Genomic DNA, 19,879 nt, shown 5'->3' with positions numbered 1-19,879 from the left:
CCCTGTATAGGCTTGTATACAAATATATTTTCGTGCAATCTAGCGTAACTATTTATACTTAGTCGAGTTTGATAACTATTTATACTCAGGCCCTGTTCGGTAATGGTCCGCTCTGGGAATCTGCGGAGCGGGTAAATGGCAACTCCACCATTTTGACCTACAGCTCCGCCAACTCCACTCCGGGAGCTGCGGAGCGGAGCGATGCCGAACAGCCTCTTAGTTTAGTTGAGTTAGATCCTCAAACTATCTTATTTCTTAAATCAGGCCCTTATAATGGTCTGATTTTGACTATTAACAGGTTGATAGGGTAGTTGAATCTTGCCACATAGGACTACCAACTAGTCAACAATTCACTATGTGCACAAGAACCGGTCAAGTTTACTGTCTGGGACTCGCCGGCCTCCCTACAGTTTTCAGATCGAAAAGAGATCTGGTCAGAGTGAGAATTAGGTGGTAGGATTGGTCCAACTAAGAAGAGGGGTCTAGACTCCTCCTTCAGTTGTAATCTCTCCTGAAAAGATGCTTCAATTATCTAACTGTACAAGAAATATCGTTCAAGATCTTCGCATTTTGCATGTTCAAGATATGCAAAGCTACTGCTGCAAAGAAAGACTTCTATGAAGAACCGGTCCTGCTCTTAAAATCGTTTTTATTGAGACAGTCTTATTGATCACTGGTTTTTCAGTCACCCAGCCACCACCAACTGGCCTCATCAACTGAACTGGGTGGACTAGTTGGGCTCAGTGGTGGAGCAACATGGGCTAGAATAACCATGGGTGTGCAAGACACCTGATAACAATTTTTATGTGGAACCTGGTATTTAGTAGGTATGCTGCATGTATATGTATACGTGGGCTACAAAAAATGAGAACTTCACCCATGTGTTCTTGGTACGTTCTTTAGAGCTTGCAATCTCATATGCTAGCCCAATCTGCATTGCCAACCCAAATTTCCAGGTTCCAACGGTCTAGCACTCACTATTGATGCTTAGGGCATGTTTTCATAGCCACACCTTGTCGAATTTTGCCAGAGGTATGGCAGTTCGGAAGGGTACTGTTTACTTTTACTGCTACAACTGTGGTATGCCACACTTCCTTTGCAGCATACCCCACTTATTATAATCTCTTCGGAATACCTACCTATCGTGGCTAACTGGCTATGTGCGGGAGCCCCAGGAACCCTAATTACTCATAGGTCGATGCTGTCATCATACGTTTGTATGGTATACCTCCTCATAGTTTAGGACTACCCATCAACACCTTTTATACCTGTCATAGTTAGTAGATAAAGCATGGCAAAGTCAGCATGTGCAAAGTTTGGCTAGGTGTGCCTATGAACCAAATATTCCCTAAGCATTAACAGTCCACTGGACAAACCTAATCCCCAACTTAGAATATGACAGTTACTCTCCTTGCCTTCATCTGCATCAATGAGACAATGTGGCACCAACTACAACCCACCTCAGCAGAATCATTGTCTACTATGTGTAACCATCTTTGAGCGGCAAGAGCGACCTCGTGTGACTTGCCCACTTTGGGCGTGGGTGCAGCATCGTTCCTGCACATCTTCTCTCGTTCCGCAATAGACAGGTTGCTTTGCCTCACGAATGAGTTGCGCTTGAGCACCTTGCCCAGGGAAGTTGGCGGCATAAAGGTAGAGGCAGCCGGCAGGGGTTCATTCAATAGAAAATGTGTAATTTGAGCTACCGAACTTCCCTACTCCTCTGTATCAAAATATAAGACGTTTTTTGATACAAGATAAGTATAAAAAACGTCTTATATTTTGATACAGAGGGAGTATTGTATATCTTCAATTTTTCTGTTGGACAATGCTATTAACCCTATAGCTATGATTTTTTAACGACCAGCAGTAGGAATTCCTACTGCGTATATTTATGTATTTCTGTGAAGCATGTTACATAAGTACATAAAGATAGTAAAGAAAGAAGATTCAGTGGAGCTGGCAATTTAGGCACGGAAATCGTGAAGTTTTTTTTTTCCTTTTGCCCTACGGATAACCATGGCAAGTTCTTTGAATTTCATTCTGCATCCATAAAGACTTGGTAGCACTCCTTTGAAAATATAGTCACTGCGAGTGTCCAAATAAGGCAAGCTTGATGGCTTGAATGTGATGCAGAAACCAAGAGTTGTGGCAGCAGACATATTTCCAGCATTCATTGGTAAATTGGCAGTGGAAGGAAAGGTGATCTCTGGTTTCAGTTGTGCTTGCTCCACATAGAGCATACTAATAGTCAGGTAAAACAATCTCTCTTGTGTTTAGCCTGTAATGTAAAAGCAGCAAGAGGAAAACCTTAAGCTTCTTTTGGCAACATGATTTCCAATCACTCAAATGCTAGTAATGCCTCGGAAACTTAAGCTATCTGCTATCTAAATACTGAACTGCCACCTGTGCTATGCATTCTCTAATATTGAACTTCATAATGTTTGATCGTTGTCTTGTTGCTGCCCTGCCTTGGCACTTGTTTGCAAGTTTGACCATTGTTTGACACTTGTTTGTTGTTGGCTGTTGCTACATGGAAAATGGAGCTTGGGGTCCAGATCAATGCTTCAAACCTGCAAAGGTGATGTACTGATGTGTTGCTTCATTATTAATTTAACGGTTCACATTGTACGCTTATTGACATTCTATCCTTTTGGAGTTTGGAGTTTGAATAGGGCATCCGCAATTCAGCATTAGAAGTTGGCGACTTGGAGGTTTGGAGCTGCTTCGGTATGATCAGGGAAAGAGGGGAGCAAGGTAATCTGCTGTCCTAGCAACCACACATATTTGTTAGTGACTAAAGAAATAGTAAAAGGTACCCCCGCATTGGTGCATTTTAAACATGCCGAATTTACGTTTCAGTATTGGCCTGATAATGATACTACACGTATCCGTATCGATGCTGCATAGGGTAACATGGTCTCTTGGCCCATAAAAACTGAATACGCTTCAGATGTAGAGAAGTCAGGTGTTGTCCAAGAATAGGTCCACTAATCTTGAGAGTTCGTAAGCTCGGTATTATTTGTAAATGCTTGTAAAGTAATAATAAGAGTGGAAATGAATAAATGTTGACAGCTGTAGATCTTCATCCTGTGGGTTTCCTTCTCATCCTAGTCATCCGATCTTCCTTATCACTACACCTCCTCCTTTAGCTAGTACCTGACACCCGGGCCTCTGTCACGCCCTGGATGGGATTTGGAAAGTAGATCAGGGTAAGAACTAGGGTTTGAGAGGAATTGGAGATCGAATCAGCCAAGCCGAGAGGAATTCTCCATTAGTTTACTGTAGCAGTATAGCTGTAAAGTATATAGTGTTTTGATCAAAATGATAATAGCATACCCACGAAGGGGCTCATTTGGCTCTTATATAGCCATGACAACTAGTGAAGCGATACAGTAACTTAAACACTACAGTGACTCGGTGAAAATAAGGCGAGCACCGCGAGCCGTTGGATCCTTTCCTGGCATTGCCTCCTAGCCACCGGACAACTGAATGAATAGGTGTGACACCTGACAATGCTCCCCTGTTGAAAACCACCTTGTCCTCAAGGTGGTCCGTGCTTGCGCCAGCTCTCCACCGTCTTCTTGAAGAATCCTGGGAACGTATGCTTGATGAAGTCCGCATCTTCCCACGACGCATCATCAGGAGGAAGATTCTCCCATGGTACCAACCATTGCATGATCGGCAGATTGTTTCTGGGTACTTGACGAACCTGTAAAACCAACACTGGTTCAGTTCTGATCAGTGGCAAATCTGCACAAGGAACAGCCGTTGGCCCAATATGCTTCTTAAGCTGGGTGATGTGGAAGACCAGATTTATTTGTGTGGTGCCTGGTAACAACAATCTGTAGGCTACATTCCCCACTCTATTCAGCACACGAAAAGGACCGCAGTATTTGCTCTGCAATTTGATATGATGTCGGATCCCAAAAGCATTTAACCTGTATGGCTGTAACTTCAAGTAGACCATATCTCCTGGAGCTAAAACCCTCTCAGTTCTCTTTTTGTCAGCGTACTTAACCATTCTGGCCTGTGCTGAGTGTAGGTTCTGTTTTAATTGGCCCATCAGAGCATGTCTGTCTGCAGGAGTGCCACAACTAGCATTTTCCAAAGCTCCAGGCAAAGAAATTTCATTGATGTTTGGAGGATCATATCCATACAAAGCTTGAAAAGGGGTTTTCTGGAGAGAGGAATGAAAAGAAGTATTGTACCAGTACTCTGCCATTGGTAAGTAGTGTACCCATTTCTTTGGTTCTGCAGAAACCATGCACCTTAGATAGTTCTCAATGCACTGATTGACTCTCTCTGTTTGCAAGGGTGATAGGCAGAACTATATCTCAAGTCCACCTTCATTGCCTCAAAGATTTCTTTCCATAGTTTGCTTGTAAATATCTTATCCCTCTCAAAGACTATGGCAATGGGAGGCCCATGTAACTTGATCACATTATCTATAAAAGCTGCAGCTACAGACTGCAGAGTGTAAGGATGGGCCATAGGGATGAAGTGAGCAAATTTAGTCAATCTGCCCACCACCACAAATATGATTTCTTTGCCATTAGATTTGGGAAGCCTCTCCACAAAATCCATGCTCAGATGTGTCCAGGCCACGTCAGGAACATGGAGAGGATCCAAAAGCCCTGGAGAATGGCAGTGCTCTCCCTTGTTTTTCTGACAGACAGGACACAATGTCACAAATTGCTCAATTTCTTTTTTCATGCCTGGCCAATAAAATATGTTTTTCACCCTGCTATAAGTAGCTTTCATGCCATTATGACCTCCCAAAGTAGATGAATGTAATGCTGTTAGCAACCTCATCTTGAGAGCTTGCTCACTGCCCACATAAATCTTCCCTCTATGTCTGATAATCCCACCTTGGAAGGAATTATTATTTGCTTCATGAGTAGGCAGCACTAATAATTCTTCCATTAGTTTCTTACAAACAGTGTCTTCCTCATAGGATTTTTCCGTTTCCTCTGTCCACTTAGGAGTAACCAAGGAAATTGCCATCAGAGAATGTTTTCTGGACAAAGCATCAGCTACTGTGTTTTCTTTTCCCTTCTCGTACTCTATCTGGAAATCAAATTCTAACGGGTTAATTGGATAAATGCCACTGGAATTCTGGTGATTCCGAGAAACGCCACTGCAATTTCCAAACTTTGAAAAATGCCACTGCAAATTTTTCAAACTTTGAAAAACACCACAGCAGACTTTGAAAAATGCCACTGGAAATGGCATTTTTCAAAGTTTGGAAATTGCAGTTGCGTATCTCGGAATCGCCAGAATTCGAGTGACATTTATCAACTTAACCCAATTCTAACAGGGCAGACCATTGGCATATTATGGTTCTGTACCATGCCCAAAGAATTGTCTCTTATCAACATATGAGAAAGAGGCCCTGGCAATCATTGAAGCTTTAAAAAAATGGAGACACTGTTTAATTGGACACAAGTTGATTATCAAGACTGACCACCAGAGTTTGAAGTTTATGGCAGATCAAAGGGTTTCTGGTAACATTCAACAGAAGCTTATGCTCAATCGGCATAAGCACAGCTCCTACACCCTGCTGAAAGGCATCTGTTTCTAGTACAAAAGGAGAAGTGAAATCTTTTTTTTTTCTTCAAGAAAATGCAAAGACTTTGTGTTTCATTTCATTGAAAGGATAGAGTTTGGTTACAACTTACAACCTCCTAAGAGGCAGGAACACAGAAAAGAAAGGTTAAAATCAATGAACATCCCAGGTTGCTGGCAGTATCACTTGAAGTCCCCGTGCACCTGCTCTAGCTCAGAGTGTGGCCTCGGTCTTGGTCTTGTCAACAAGGGTCTGGACGGAGGGCTGGGCACCTTCGAAGATGCAATCATTTCGATGCTTCCAGATCATCCAGGGCGTGAGTAGGGTAATGGAACCCAAGCTTCGGCGTGTTCTGTTTTGCGCTCAGCCACCAGTCCATGAGCGCGTCCTCCTGGTTTGGGGCAGCGACTGTCATCCTCAGCCAAGCGAGGTTCTCATGCCAAGTGTGTCGAGCGAAGGGGCACTCCAGGAGTAGGTGCCGCATGGTTTCTAGGGCCTGATTGCAGATGGGACAGTGGGTGTGGTGCTGCAGGCCATGCCGGGCTAGCCGCTCCGCACTCCAGGAGAAGTGAAATCAGGGAGGGCTAAATGTTAGGACCGAGAGCATATCGACCAGAGGGGGGGGGGGGTAAATGGGAGATTCAAATTTTCTTACGAAAGCTTTGAAACTCAATCCACACACGGCAGCAGAATAGAGTATAGGGGGAAATGCACTGAATCAGATTTCTTCGTCAGAGGCATATTCATCGAGAAAGGCATTTACGACAGAGCGAGCTTGATAGACAATGGGTTTAACTACGATGAGGGTTATGCAACAAGCAATCAGGTGTAACAGAATGAAACAAAACATAATTGAGACTGAAGAAAACACAATTGAAAGGTTACACAAGATAACAAGGATACAGACTAACAGCGTAGGAGTAAAGACGAAGATAAAGAAAGTATTTGACAAGACTACACAGGATGAAAGACACTGAACAAACAAAGATCAGAGAATCTAATGGCATAGAGCATGAATGGAAACTACTGAAAGAGATGCAATAGAATAGATAGAACTAGTGGTGCTTGATGGCGACAAGAGATTTGGTAGACCAGTTCACCCTTCTGCCAAAGGGCTATGTCTGGTTGGAGGGGCTGTGACTTAACACGGAGGATAAACTCTCTTCACCCTATTCTCCTTCAACACAGAGCTGATCAGACTCAGGTTGATTTCACTCGTGGTAGATCCTTGTCGGTGATCTCCAAACCTTTGGTCGACCTTCGCGAACCACAATCACTCTTGGTTGCTGAACATCAAGCTCCGTGAAGACAACAACTCTTCAACACTCGAAGCCAAACCTATCCGTCTAGAGAGCAGTGGCGAATGAACTGGGCAGCCTTTAATAGGCTTGAGCCTGCCCTCCACCAATGAAAAAACGAAATTAATAGTTAATAGTACATGTTCCTAGTAGTATTATGGCAAATTCTAGCCTTCTTTGAACAAAAGAATTGAGACTTGGTGGCTTTTTCTTCACGCCATTGACTATGAGCCTGCCCTTGATTTTCCTCCAAGATTCGCCACTGCTAGAGAGTGCGCGGCTCTCAAGAGTAACAGGTACAAGAACTCTCACTCAGAACTGCTGTGATGCTAAACCACTGTCTAAGTTTGGGCTCTTGGTTTTCTCTCGGTGGATCTTAAACTCAAATCACCCGGAGAGGGGTTGCTCAAATCAATCTTCTCAGAAATCTCAAGCGGAGCAGCCAACGGAAAACCTTGGAGGGGTGGCTATTTATAGCCTCAGCCTTCCCAGAAGGGAAATGACCAATTTGGACATCGGCCTCAGCCAATGGCCGAATGACACGATTCCAACGGTCGGATTTGAGCACAACGGTAACATTTCTTGCGGAGCAAGAAATGCTAACTCCTCGGTCCGAGGCAAATCTCTCGCAGCGAAGATCACAGTCTCTTGCTGGCAAGTATTTACTCGGAGCACAAAGAGATTTCTCTCACAGCTTTCATAGGTTTTACCTAAGCATAACAGCTGATCTAAGCAATGAGAACCTATACCCCTCTTAATAGTACGGAGGTCCTATGACTCAAAAGACTGAAAGAAGAAAAACTAAATGAATGCTACGTCTTCATTTCGTCTTCGACTTCAATCGCTGCAGTCAATTCCTTTGGACGACAGTATTCGAAACAAAAGCTTCGCTTTAGCAGAAAACTTTCGAGGGGTCGATTTCTTCACATTAATCTTCTCAACTCTATCACTTCATCAGATGTAGCTTGTTCTTCTCTGCAACACAGATATGCTTCGGTGAAGTTCCTCGAACTCAGCACCGGAGACAACATTCTCTTTGATTGTGTATGGACTTTTCTCTCTGTGTACACTAGCAAACAAATTAGTCCATACCTGTTTCTGTCAACAATCTCCAAAACACAAGGTAGGCAGATATTACACCAACGAGCTGTGGCCATTGCTTGCTTAAGCTGTTGAAAAGCTATGTCTTGCACATTTGTCCATTTGAAATTTCCCTGTTTGAGCATATCATGAAGTGGCCTTGCAATTAACCCAAAATTTTGAACAGATCTTATATAGTAGCCACACAATCCCAAGAAACGTCTTAACTGTGTTAGAGAAGTTGGAGTAGGCCACTCAGTAACTGCACTTACTTTCTCAGGGTCTGTGGAAACCCCGCTGCTCATTTATGATATGACCCAAATAATCTACCTGAGGAACAGCAAACAAGCACTTGGACATTTTAACTGACAACTGATGCTCCTCAAGCAGTTTAAATACTATTCCCAAGTGTTCTAAGTGTTCTTCCAGACTTATGCTAAACACCAAGATATCATCAACGAAAACCAATATAAATTTCCTCAAGTACTTGCCAAAAATTGCATTCATCAGTGCCTGAAATGTGCTAGGTGCATTGGACAATCCAAAGGGCATAACCAGATATTCAAAATGGCCAAAGTGTTTTCTGAAAGCAGTTTTGGGTGCATCTTCCTCATTCATCCTAATTTGATGATAGCCTGATCTTAAATCCACTTTTATGAAAAACTTTGCTCCATTTAGTTCATCCAGGAGGTCCTCAATGAAAGGTATAGGAAATTTGTCCTTGATAGTTATGGAATTCAAATCCCTAAAAGCAGTGCAAAGTCTCCAAGTAGCATCCTATTTAGGAACGATAATAACTGGAGAAGCATAAGGGCCCTGACTAGGCCTGATAACCTTGGATTTCAACAGCTGATGGACCTGTTTATCCACTTCATCTCTGTGCTTATGAGGGATTCTGTATTGCCTAATGTTTGGTGGAGCAGCATTTGGCTGAAGAGTGATCTTGTGGTCACAACTTCTAACTGGAGGAAGTCCCTCAGGTTCTGCAAAAACTTTGGGATGCTGTGCAATTAATTGTTCCACTTCAGGAGGGTGACATGTGCCTGAGGTTTGGAAAAAGAAATATCCCCGATCAGGAATAGTGCATAACCAGAAGTTCCAGCAGTGACCATAGAAGCTAACTCAGCACCAGGGATCTCGGTTGCAGCAGCAAAGGAGTTACAAGCAGGAATAGTAATTTGTTGCCCATTCTTCTTCACAAGGATTTGCTTGTTGCCATAATCAAAGGCCATAGGGCTACTTTGCCAGACCAATGACCATGTCATACCCTGGTAAATCCAAAATCCTGAAAGGATGTGCAAACTGTTCTTTGCCCATTTGGAATTTAGTAGTAGGGACATAAGCACCAGACCGCAACATACCCCCACCTGCTATTGTCACAGCTCTAGATTTATCTTTCAATATAGTGCAGTTTGTGGTCAGTGTAAATGTCAAGTTCAGAAATGTTGAATTGCTCCCAGAATCCACTAGCGCAACTGCTTGCTTGCCCCCAATCTGGACCAGCACAGATAATGTGCTTACTCTGGCAGTGTTCATGGCCTGCAAAGAAATTTGCATACAGTTCTCCTCAGCATTTGGTTGCTCTGGCTGATCTATTTCAGTCATTTCTTCTGGTTCTTCTGTAGTTGGTAATTCAGTGGGGTCTTCTCCCGTTAACAAATTAATAACAGGGGCCTGTTTGCATTTATGCCCATGAAACCAACTGTCCCCATATCGCCAACACTTACCAGGTTCTCTAGCTCTCTGTATGACCATTGGTTGTGTTGCTTCGGCTCCTTTATCCGCAATTGCACCTGGCTGTTTATAATACGGAGTTGTATGTCTTTGTGTACCAGATGTCAGAGGATAAGGTTTCCTGGCTGGAGTAGCCTGTTCAATATCAACAGCCAACCAATATGCATCAGTTAAAGTTTCAGGTCTCAGTGGTCTTAACAGAAACTTAATTGTTGCTCTCATTCCATTCACATAACACTTTACAAACCACAGTTCTGTTAAATTTGGATTATCCTACTGCACCTGAGCCATTAGATCTTCAAACTGATCTGTATATTCAGCAATAGATAAATTTGGATTTGAGGAACTGAGCTCGCATATCGCTTTCAAATGCTTTGGGATAGTCTTCCCACCGGAGACGGTTCCCTTGCTGCTGTATTTGATTGAAAGCAGGCGTCCTAGTAGTCCTTGTGGGCGATATTGGTGAGCCCTGAACAGAGGGTCTATCTTGAAATTGTAGTGGTCCAAGCCCCGGTGGAGCTGATCGTCTGTCAGTCTGGATAGGAGGCAGTTCGTTGCCTGTTAACAGTGCAAACAGAATAGTTTTCTCTTGCTCCATCAATAATCTCCTCTTAAGTTCTTCAGCGAGAGGACGCTGCTGTTCGCCCCCCCTCCCCCCACTTCTGAATTTCCTCAACTAATGGGGATTTTTCCTGATGTGACTCTTGGGCGTGTGCCGTTGAAGGAGGAACCACTGATGTGGATGGGGCTGCTGTGCTGAGAGTTTTGAGCACTTCTGTGATCATTGTGAGCTGTCCCCCAAGTGCTGCTACTGCTGCTTGCACCCCGGAAATCACCTTTGTCATCGCTTACTGCTTGAAGTTGGTAGCCTGGATGTCATTCCGCAGCAAATCCACCTCCTCTCGTAACCCTGTGGTCTCTTCCCGATTGGCCGCAACATCCTCCTTGAGATGCAGCAGTTCTGCCAGATCCGTCTCGTCCACGCTTTGCTTCGAACGCCCCATGACTGGTCAGAGTGGAGAGGAATTTTACGACCGCACACGTCAGCAACCTGAACCACATGGACAGATCCTGCCGCCGCCAACACGAACGCCACCCTACAGCACCACCCATACGCGAACCTGGGATTTCACCACCTAGACAGTGTGTCCCGGCAACCAGTTCCGCCTCACGAGCTGCCGTCGAATTTCGACCGCCTCCGACGCCACCAAGCACCGCCTCCAAGGCCCCCCAACGCCCACAATCACCGCCGCCGCCGGAAACCAGGGTAGGAGAAGGGGAAAAAAATTCAGCGCGTCACCGCGCGATCTCGCTGCCGAGGAAACGTGTGGCTCATGATACCAATTTGTCACGCCCTGGATGGGATTGGGAAAGTAGATCAGGGTAAGAACTAGGGTTTGAGAGGAATTGGGGATCGAATCAGCCAAGCCTAGAGGAATTCTCCATTAAAGTGTACTGTAGCAGTATAGCTGTAAAGTATAAAGTGTTTTGATCAAAATGGTAATAGCATACCCACGCAGGGGCTCATCTGGCTCTTATATAGCCATGACAACTAGTGAAGCGATACAGTAACTTAAACACTAGTGATTCGGTGAAAATAAGGCGAGCACTGCGAGCCGTTAGATCCTTTCCTGGCGTTGCCTCCTAACCACCGGATAACTGAATGAATAGGTGTGACACCTGACAGCCTCCGATATACAAGGACCAAGCCCTGGTCCTAGGGTTACCCCTTCCGCCGCAATCCCTTCCCGTACCTCTCTCTCTCCCGTCTCCATCCAACTGCGTGTCTCCTCCTACCTCGCCATCTTCTCTCCCCTCCGTCCGCCCCTTTAGCCCGATATCTCTGATGGCAGGTATGCATTTTTGTTTAATTACTTCCATGTTAGTTCTGTACATTCCCGTTGCGGTGCTGCCATACATGGCATTTTTTTTCTAGTAATTGTGTATTATGATTTGGGGGAAGTTTGCCCATTTGGACATAGTTGGCATAATTACTGAAGTGATCAGCCTGAGTGTGATATCCCACTAAGAGAGGAAGGGGAAATCACAGATTGGCAGGATAAATTGCAGCAAGGGATGAGAAGAACAGAGAACAAGCGAGAAAACAGAGAGCAGGTGAGAGTTTCAGTCATAGCCATACAGGGACAGCGACTCAGCCCAAATAACTCACGCGCACACTCACAGCGGGACCTCTGGTCCATACACCCAGTCCACCACTGGGCACCTTCTTGCGGGTCACTCCTGTCCCCTTCGATTCTGTATCCCAGTCGTCTTCGACATCCTGGACTGGTATCTCTTGGTCCGCCTTCGTCACTGTCATCTCTGCATGCATAGGTGGTGTAGGCATGACACTAGCCCCCGCTTGAGCAAGATCATCATCCCAAATTGGTGCCTCTGGAAACCGTTGCTTGAGGGTGTAGTAATCCTCCCAGGTAGAGCAATCTGCTGGCAAATGTGACCATTGTACCAGAATTTCCTTTCTAACCAACCGGCGTTGAAGGATGGCAAACGGAGTAGAGCCCGAGGAAGGAACCTGCAGGTGAGCTGACAGATCAGTGAAAACCGGAGTGTAGTTTGGTGCAGCAATTCAGTACTGTCCTGGTCATTGTCATATGGCAATAACACTTCCTGTAGCCAATCTGGGCGACAAGTTGAGAGGCTATCCAGGATAAATAAATGTCCCTTGACAACGAATCCGCGGCACTATTGTCCACCCCTCATTTGTATTTGAAACTGAACTGCAGCCCCACATGTTTTGCCATGGCTTTGCGCTGAAGATCTGAACCTATCTGCTGTTCAGTCAGACTACACAAGCTCTTATGATCTGTATAGATGACAAACGGAATGGCCCTCTTTGTAAACATTGCCTCCACTTATCGCAGTCATAATTACTGCAAGAAGTTTCTTCTCGTAGATGGATAATTTATAAGCGATGGGGTGCCCATTCTGCATCAGCACGGCGCCCACCCCTGTTGCGCAAGCGTCTGTTTCAATGGCGAATGGCAGCTTGAAATTTGGCAAGGCCAAGACTGGGGTACGGGTCAGTGTCAGCAGATGTGTCAGGGGTTTCGTGATGATGCCATAATTCTGAACAAACTTGTTTTTTTTTGTTTCTTTTGAACGGTCACCGGGGGGGAGAGGATCCCCACCTGAATATATTGCTCAAAAAGCTGCCAAAGCCAAGAGTCACCCCTTAAGCTTTGGCTGATCCAGTTTATAAGGGAAACCGGATCGAAAACCTAAACAACTTGACCCCGTTTATGAGGGAAACCGGGCCGAAAACCGTACAGTTAACAAGGTTACAGAAGATGAGAAGAAATTGCCACCTAGGAGAAGGCATGACCTAGCTAGCAGGCAGAAAGAACAACACCACGAGAGACAAGTAGATGTAGGGTGAAGTCGAGGGATCACAATACCAAAACTCTGCAAACAACCTAACGCACCGCATCGGCGTGCGTACCGAGCCCGACGGCACAACAGAGGATCAACCATAATCAACGAGTGCCAAACTAACACGAACCTTGACTGGGAGATCCGCCACGGGCGGTCGAAACGATTAGCAGGTCGGGGAGGCATCATTGCGTCATCATTCAACAAAGGTGAACCAAGAGAACACCAAGAGCCCAAAGCTCGCAACAGCACAACGGCAACCATGGGAGGGTCTTGAGCATGCACAGCAACAGGACGGAGACCACGCGAAGGACAGCCGAAGAGAAACACATGAAGAAGAACCACCACCGTCGGCCCCAAGCTGGCCGCACCACCACCACCAAACACACCACCCTCAACCACGCGCAGCAGCAGGAGCCGTCGTTTGGGCCTCCAAGATGATGCCTCCAAGGAGGTAGTGTTGTCAAAGACACAACACCATCATCCGATCTGGCAAGCCCGATCCTAGGTTTTCACCCGGAGACCACAAAGCAAAGAACCGTAGGTGCTGGAGCTCCACAGCGGCACCTCCTGCGAGGGGAACGACGTCCATAGACGTCGCTGCCGCCGACATCGACATAGTCGATGCAAGGTTCTCACCCGGAGTTTGAGCACATCCCTACAGCAAGACGGCCTGAACCACGCCGAAGTCGATGCAAGATACTGAAGAGGCGCAATGAACTGCCGTCGCCAACCGCACCTCGCGGAGACGAACAACAGCCAAACTTCAGCACCACCACCATGCAACCACCACTGGTCCCTCCGACCGGAGACGAGCAGGGCGGACAGCGCACCTCGACGACGTCTTTAAGAAGAGCACGACACCCGAGGGCGTCACCGCCGCCGGCCCCGGCCAATAGCCTGAGGCGGAGCTTTCGCTTGGCGCTGCCACACATCCCGCCAGAGTCCGAGCCCGGTCGGACCACCAAGCAGCCTCACGCCACACGAACCCCTCGCCGCCTGCACCCGCAGACAAGCCAGAAGCCAAACTTGTGATAGTACCAGAAGGAGAATGAATACACTCATGATTCTCATTGATGCCCACGAAGGGGTTAATATACAGGTACAGAGGCTGGTAACGACCCAGCTATACAAGGGGACATGCACAACGTGCAACAGGAAAAGGGGCACGTCTGGTGCATGATCTACGTGGGACTCGGTCCTCCTGTTGAGCCAGCAACGTTAGTCTTCCAACAGCCCCCCGCAGCCACAACGGGGTCGTCGAGCATGTTGTGGCTGGACCTGAAGTCGAGGAAGATGGTCGATGGAAGCCCCTTCGTGAAGATATCAGCAAACTGCGACGCGGACGAGACGTGGAGCACCCGAACATCGCCGAAAGCAACCCGCTCACGGACGAAGTGAAGATCGATCTCGATGTGCTTCGTGCGCTGATGCTGGACGGGGTTGGTGGAGAGGTACATGGCGCTCACGTTGTCGCAGTAGACGATCGTCGCCCGGTCCGGAGGACGCCGAAGCTCGTGCAGAAGTTGGCGCAGCCAACACGACTCCGCTACGGCGTTTGCCACAGCCCTGTATTCCGCCTCCGCGCTTGATCGGGAGACGGTCTGTTGCCGCTTGGAGGACCAAGAGACGAGGTTGTTGCCGATGAAGATGCAATACCCCGATGTGGACTTGCGTGTGTCAGGACAGCCTGCCCAGTCGGCGTCAGAGTACGCAATGAGTCGGTGGTCGGAGGAGCGCCGGAGGTGAAGACCGAGTTGCGATGTGCCACGGATGTAGCGCAAGATGCGCTTGAGGACGGTGAAGTGCGGCTCCCGAGGATCATGCATGAAGAGGCAGACCTGTTGGACTGCGTAAGTGATATCTGGCCGGGTGAGAGTGAGGTACTGTAGGGCGCCGGCCAGGCTGCGGTAGAGGGAAGGGTCGGAGACAGGAGCACCATCCGTGGCGGAGAGTTTGGCGCGAGTGTCGATGGGGGTGGCGATGGGCTTGCAATTGCTCATGCGGGCGCGCTCAAGGATCTCGAGGGCGTACTGGTGTTGTGAGAGGAACAAGCCGTGGGACCTGCGTGTGACATTTATCCCTAGGAAGTGGTGGATCTCACCGAGGTCAGTCATGGAAAACTCGCGGTGGAGTTGTGAGATGACGTGGCGGAGCATGGAGGTGGAGCTGGCGGTGAGGATAATGTTGTCGACGTATAAGAGGTGTGCAGTGTGAAGAGCTTCCACCCAAAATTTGGGTGGCATGCTGGCTTGGACAAGAAGTGTGTGAAGGATGTCATTCGTGGAGCGGATGGCACGCTCGGCTTTTCCGTTTTGTGGTGATGTGTGCGGGCAGGAGAGGCGGAGGGCAGTGCCATGGTCGCCGAGAGAGGAGCGGAGAGAGATGTTTAAGAAACTCGCCGCCGTTATCGCACTGGACACTTTGGATGTAAACATGGAATTGTGTGAGCACGAACCGAAAGAAACGCTTGAGAACATCGGTAGCCTCGGATTTAGCACGGAGTGGGAAAGTCCATACAAAGTGGGAAAAATCATCCAATATTATTAAGTAATATTTGTAGCCAGAGCAACTAGGGACGGGAGACGTCCAAAGATCGCAGTGTACAAGTTGAAACGGAAAACTACTGACAGAGGGAGGAAGAAAAAGGCAGTCGTGGCTGCTTCCCTAATTGGCACGCCTCACGCGAACCAGAAGCGGCAGGCATTTTATTACAATCAGGAAGGAAAAGTTTTGATAAACGGGAAAGAGAGGCAGCTGGGGTGCCCTAAACGGCGGTGCCACAAGTCGCCGGAGCTAGCATAGAACGCCGAAGAGCTTGGTGCGCCTCTTCTATAGAGGGGGCCAGAACTATTGCGCCTCATGAGGGGGGTCCGGGTGGCTAGATCCTTCATAGAAAAACCGAGGGGGTCAAACTCGACAGATACATGGTTATCAGTGGATAATTGACATACAGAAAGCAAATTTTGGACGATGTCAGGTGCGACGAGAACATTATGGAGCAGTAAGGGGCGAGAGGAGGTGGGGATGGAGGCGGTGCCAGTAGCAACTACGGGTAGACGAGTGCCGTCGCCAACGATGATAGGAGCATGCTGTTTTGATACAGGACGAGAGGTGGCGAGGTTACTTGCATTACCAGTGACGTGCGAGGAAGCACCGGAGTCGAAGATCCAGTCGCCGTTACCGGGCTGCTGGAGGGACAGCTGATTCATGGCGGAGTAGAACGCCGCCTGATCCCAGGAGGGCTGGGGCGGCGCGCCGGCCCCCGCGTACATCGCAGGGTAGGCGTGCTGGGCAGCACCGGGTCGAGGCCCAAGGACCCCGGCTGCGTTGGGTGGAACCCAGGGGGCGCGCGGCGGCGGGAAGGGCGTCCCCCATGGCGCAAAGTAGCCCATCCACGGAGTGGAGCCGCCGGGAGGAGGAGCAGGCGGGCCGCGTCCGCCGTTGTAGCCACGCCCGCGCCCACGCCCACGCCCACGCCCGCGCCCACCGTTGTGCCCGCGGCCGCGGTCACCGTTGCTGCTGTTGCCGCGCTCCATGGGAGCCTTGCCGCGGTCACCGGAGGAGGGGGGCGGGCCAGAAGAGCCGCCAGGGCCCCCGCCATGGCCGCCTCCTCCGCCATGGCCGCCGCCTCCGCCGATGGCGAGAGCGGTGGATCCGTCGGAGCGATCGCGGGCGTCTTGGGTGATTTCCTCCAGAAGAAGACGGGAGCTGCCCTGATTGAAGGTTGGGAAGGGAGTCTGCATCGGGATGACAGTGGCAATCACCTGGTACCGACGAGAGAGGCCGCGGAGGAGCTGCAACGTCAGAGTGCGATCTGTGACGGGCTCGTCGACGTCGGCCAGGGCGTCCGCGAGCGCTTTGAGGCGCCCACAATACTCGGCGATGCGGAGATCCCCTTGGGTGAGGGCGCGGAATTTCGTGCTGAGATGCACGGCCTGGGCAGGTTGGTTGGCGAGGAAGAACTCGTGGAGTTGGCTCCAGACGCGATGCGCGGTGTTCCCGGCACCGCGGATGACCTCGTACAGGCCGTCGGCGATGGTGGAGTAGAGCAGAAGGAGAAGCGGCAGATCGGTGTGGCGCCACGCCGGAGTTTGGTGCAGCAGGTCGGAGTAGTGGTCGACATGGCTCTTGATAGAGTATATGACGAGGACGGAGCGCCAGAGTTCACGCCACTTCGAATAGCTGCCGGTTTGGACATCCAACTTGAAGGGGATGAGATTGTGGATGTTGTTGAGGTTGTGGATGGAAGGGGTGGGGGTGGCAGAAGACGAAGCTGTGTCAGGGAGGGTGGGAGGCGGCGGCAGAGTCATCAGACTCATGGTGCTGGGAGCGGTGGCGGGCGGAGCGGTGAGGACGGGGGTGGAGAGTCCGGAGGAGGGAAGGACAGAAGCAGGAGCGGGAGGGGTGGTGCCCGTCAGGTCGCCGCTCGAAAGGCCGCCTGAGCCGTCGCCGGTGTCCATGAGAGACAGGGACAGGAAGGAGGGCTCTGATACCAAGGAGAATGAATACACTCGTGATTCTCATTGATGCCCACTGGTAACGACCCAGCTATACAAGGGGACATGCACAACGTGCAACAGGAAAAGGGGCACGTCCGGTGCATGATCTACGTGGGACTCGGTCCTCCTGTTGAGCCAGCAACGTTAATCTTCCAACAGTACGCTGTTAATCTGAGAAACCTTCGCAATTCTGTAGCATTGGTGGATATGGGCCATTTCTTCATTATGGCTGTTTCCTCCGGATCCGTACCACACCATTGTCTGAAATAATATGGACAAGATACTGAATGATGCCCCGATGGAGCACTTGGACAGTTCTGCAAAGAATTTGTTTGCACGGAGCTGCTTGGGCACAAGGTGTTCCAGATGAGTTTCCCATGATGGGCTGTACACCAGGATGTCGCCAAGAAGGCAAGAACACTATCACAAATTTGCGAGGGAAAGCAGCAAAGACTGAGTTCATGACGCCCTAGAACGTTGTTGGTACATTCGCAAGAAAAGACTGAGTTCATGATGCCCAAGGTTGCTGGTACATTCGCAAGACCGAAGGGCATCACACGGAATTGAAAATGCCTGTGGTGCGTTTTGAAAGCTGTCTTTGGTTCATCTTCAGGGCGTATTCAAATCTGATGATAGCCTGCACAAAGATCTAGGTTTCAAAGAAAAACCTGGTGCCTGCGAGCTCATCGAGTAATTCGTCCACCACAGTTACAGAGTTGAGACGCCTGTAGTCTATGCAGAAACGCCAAGTATGGTCTTTCTTTTTGATGAGGAGGACAGGAGACGCAAATGGGCTCATAGTAGCAGTTACAACTCCAGACTTGATCATTGCAGTCACTTGACGCTCTATCTCATCCTTCTGTAAAGGCGAATAGCGATAAGGTTGAGTTGATAGGTCTAGCCGCAGGCTCAAGTGTAATGGCATCATCCAGCGATTGCTGGGGTGGTAGCTCCTGGGGCTCCTCAAACACATCAGAGAAATCCTGCAACAGCGCTTTCAGATAATGGGACAGGTGTAATTTAGTTGACAACTGATCACTGCCAGAAAGGACTCAACAATCTCCATTGCCCACACATCATTGTCAGATAGCCATTTGGTCAGCTGCTCAGAACTGATCTCTGAAAGTTTATCCCGCACTGTCATCTCTGCTTGCATAGGTGGCGTAGGTGTGACACTGAGGTCTTGTGCCAGATCCCTGTGTGCTTTTATATGTATGGCTCTTCTGCCATTTCTCCCATTGTGCTGCCTGTTCACCCGTGAGCATGATGTGTGAGGTTTCCGCTGTAGGAACATAGGCTCAAGAGGCCTAACGTGGGCACAGAGGGGGGCAGCAGCACTTTTTGGATAAATTGCGAAAGACATAACTTGAACTCAAGACCTTAGGCCCTGATACCATGTTAAGGTTCATGCACTAGCCAACGCAACCAAAAGTCCGAACTGTGTGTAACCCTTCTACGGTGCTGCCAAGCCTCACCGGTCTCAATATCACTGGAACATGTCAGTTGCAATGGATCATAGTGGTCCAAATCAGACCATAGTTGCTGCAGCTTGCTGGCGTACTCTTGGACCCTTTTCTCCCCTTGCTTGAGTTCATCCACCTTACTCTGGACCATCATCATCATCACATTGCCAGCCCCAGAGTACATATTACTCAGTTTCTTCCAAATCGCTGCTGCATTTGCAATTGCTTCTATCATCCTAGCAATTGATGGAGAGACAGAGTTCATCAACCATTGCTGCAACCACAGGGTTGGTGGTGTTCCACACTCGCCAATCAGCACTTGTTTTATCCGCAGGTTCTATGAATATTTCCTGCACAAAATGCTCTACGCTCTTTGTACTCAAGGTTAACTTTGCCCTCCTTGACCAACTCAGATAGTTCTTGCTCTCTTCTAACGCCAGTTCATTTGGCATGAGCTCTAGCTTCAAACTTGCGTGTTCCCAGTGGTGCTTTTGAACCCATTATCCCCATTGCCATAAGATTCTGCAGCAAACTTCTTATATCGCCTTTCGTAACCAGTGTGGATTCACCCTGACCCTCCTTCTCCAGCTTATCTTGTGCTGCCTTCCTTAAAGCCTCGGCGTCAGCCCCAACGACACGCATTTCTGATGAACACAAAACAAGAACTCCCCAGCTGCTCAGCAGCAACAAGACTCCTTTCTCCACCCCCTTTCTTTTCCACCCCACAGCTGTCGTCTTCCTCCCCTAGATCACCACCGCGAGCAGCATTCAAATCCTGCACAGCCGGTTGTGCCGCCAGCCGTCTCCCCACCAGCTGGGCTCGATCCCAGCAGCCATGCCAGC

General features: G+C 48.6%; 1 protein-coding gene across 4 annotated transcripts in view; it reads left to right on the top strand.

The window, feature by feature from the left end:
- Positions 1-1,744: 1,744 nt before the first annotated feature.
- Positions 1,745-19,879, top strand: part of LOC119290877 (protein ENHANCED DOWNY MILDEW 2-like) — a 21,792-nt gene continuing 3,657 nt past the window's right edge. Inside the window, exons 1-3 of one of the 4 annotated variants that reach the window (XM_037569543.1) lie at positions 1,745-2,255; positions 2,547-2,581; positions 2,676-2,757. In XM_037569543.1, the coding sequence (XP_037425440.1) occupies positions 2,733-2,757 (25 nt within the window). In that variant the 5' untranslated portion in view covers positions 1,745-2,255; positions 2,547-2,581; positions 2,676-2,732. The other 3 variants (XM_037569542.1, XM_037569545.1, XM_037569544.1) reach the window with 3 other exon arrangements.

The sequence above is a fragment of the Triticum dicoccoides genome, chromosome 4B (genome assembly GCF_002162155.2).
Source record: "Triticum dicoccoides isolate Atlit2015 ecotype Zavitan chromosome 4B, WEW_v2.0, whole genome shotgun sequence".
Classification (NCBI taxonomy): Eukaryota; Viridiplantae; Streptophyta; class Magnoliopsida; order Poales; family Poaceae; genus Triticum; species Triticum dicoccoides.
This window is presented reverse-complemented; position numbering and strand designations above follow the sequence as displayed.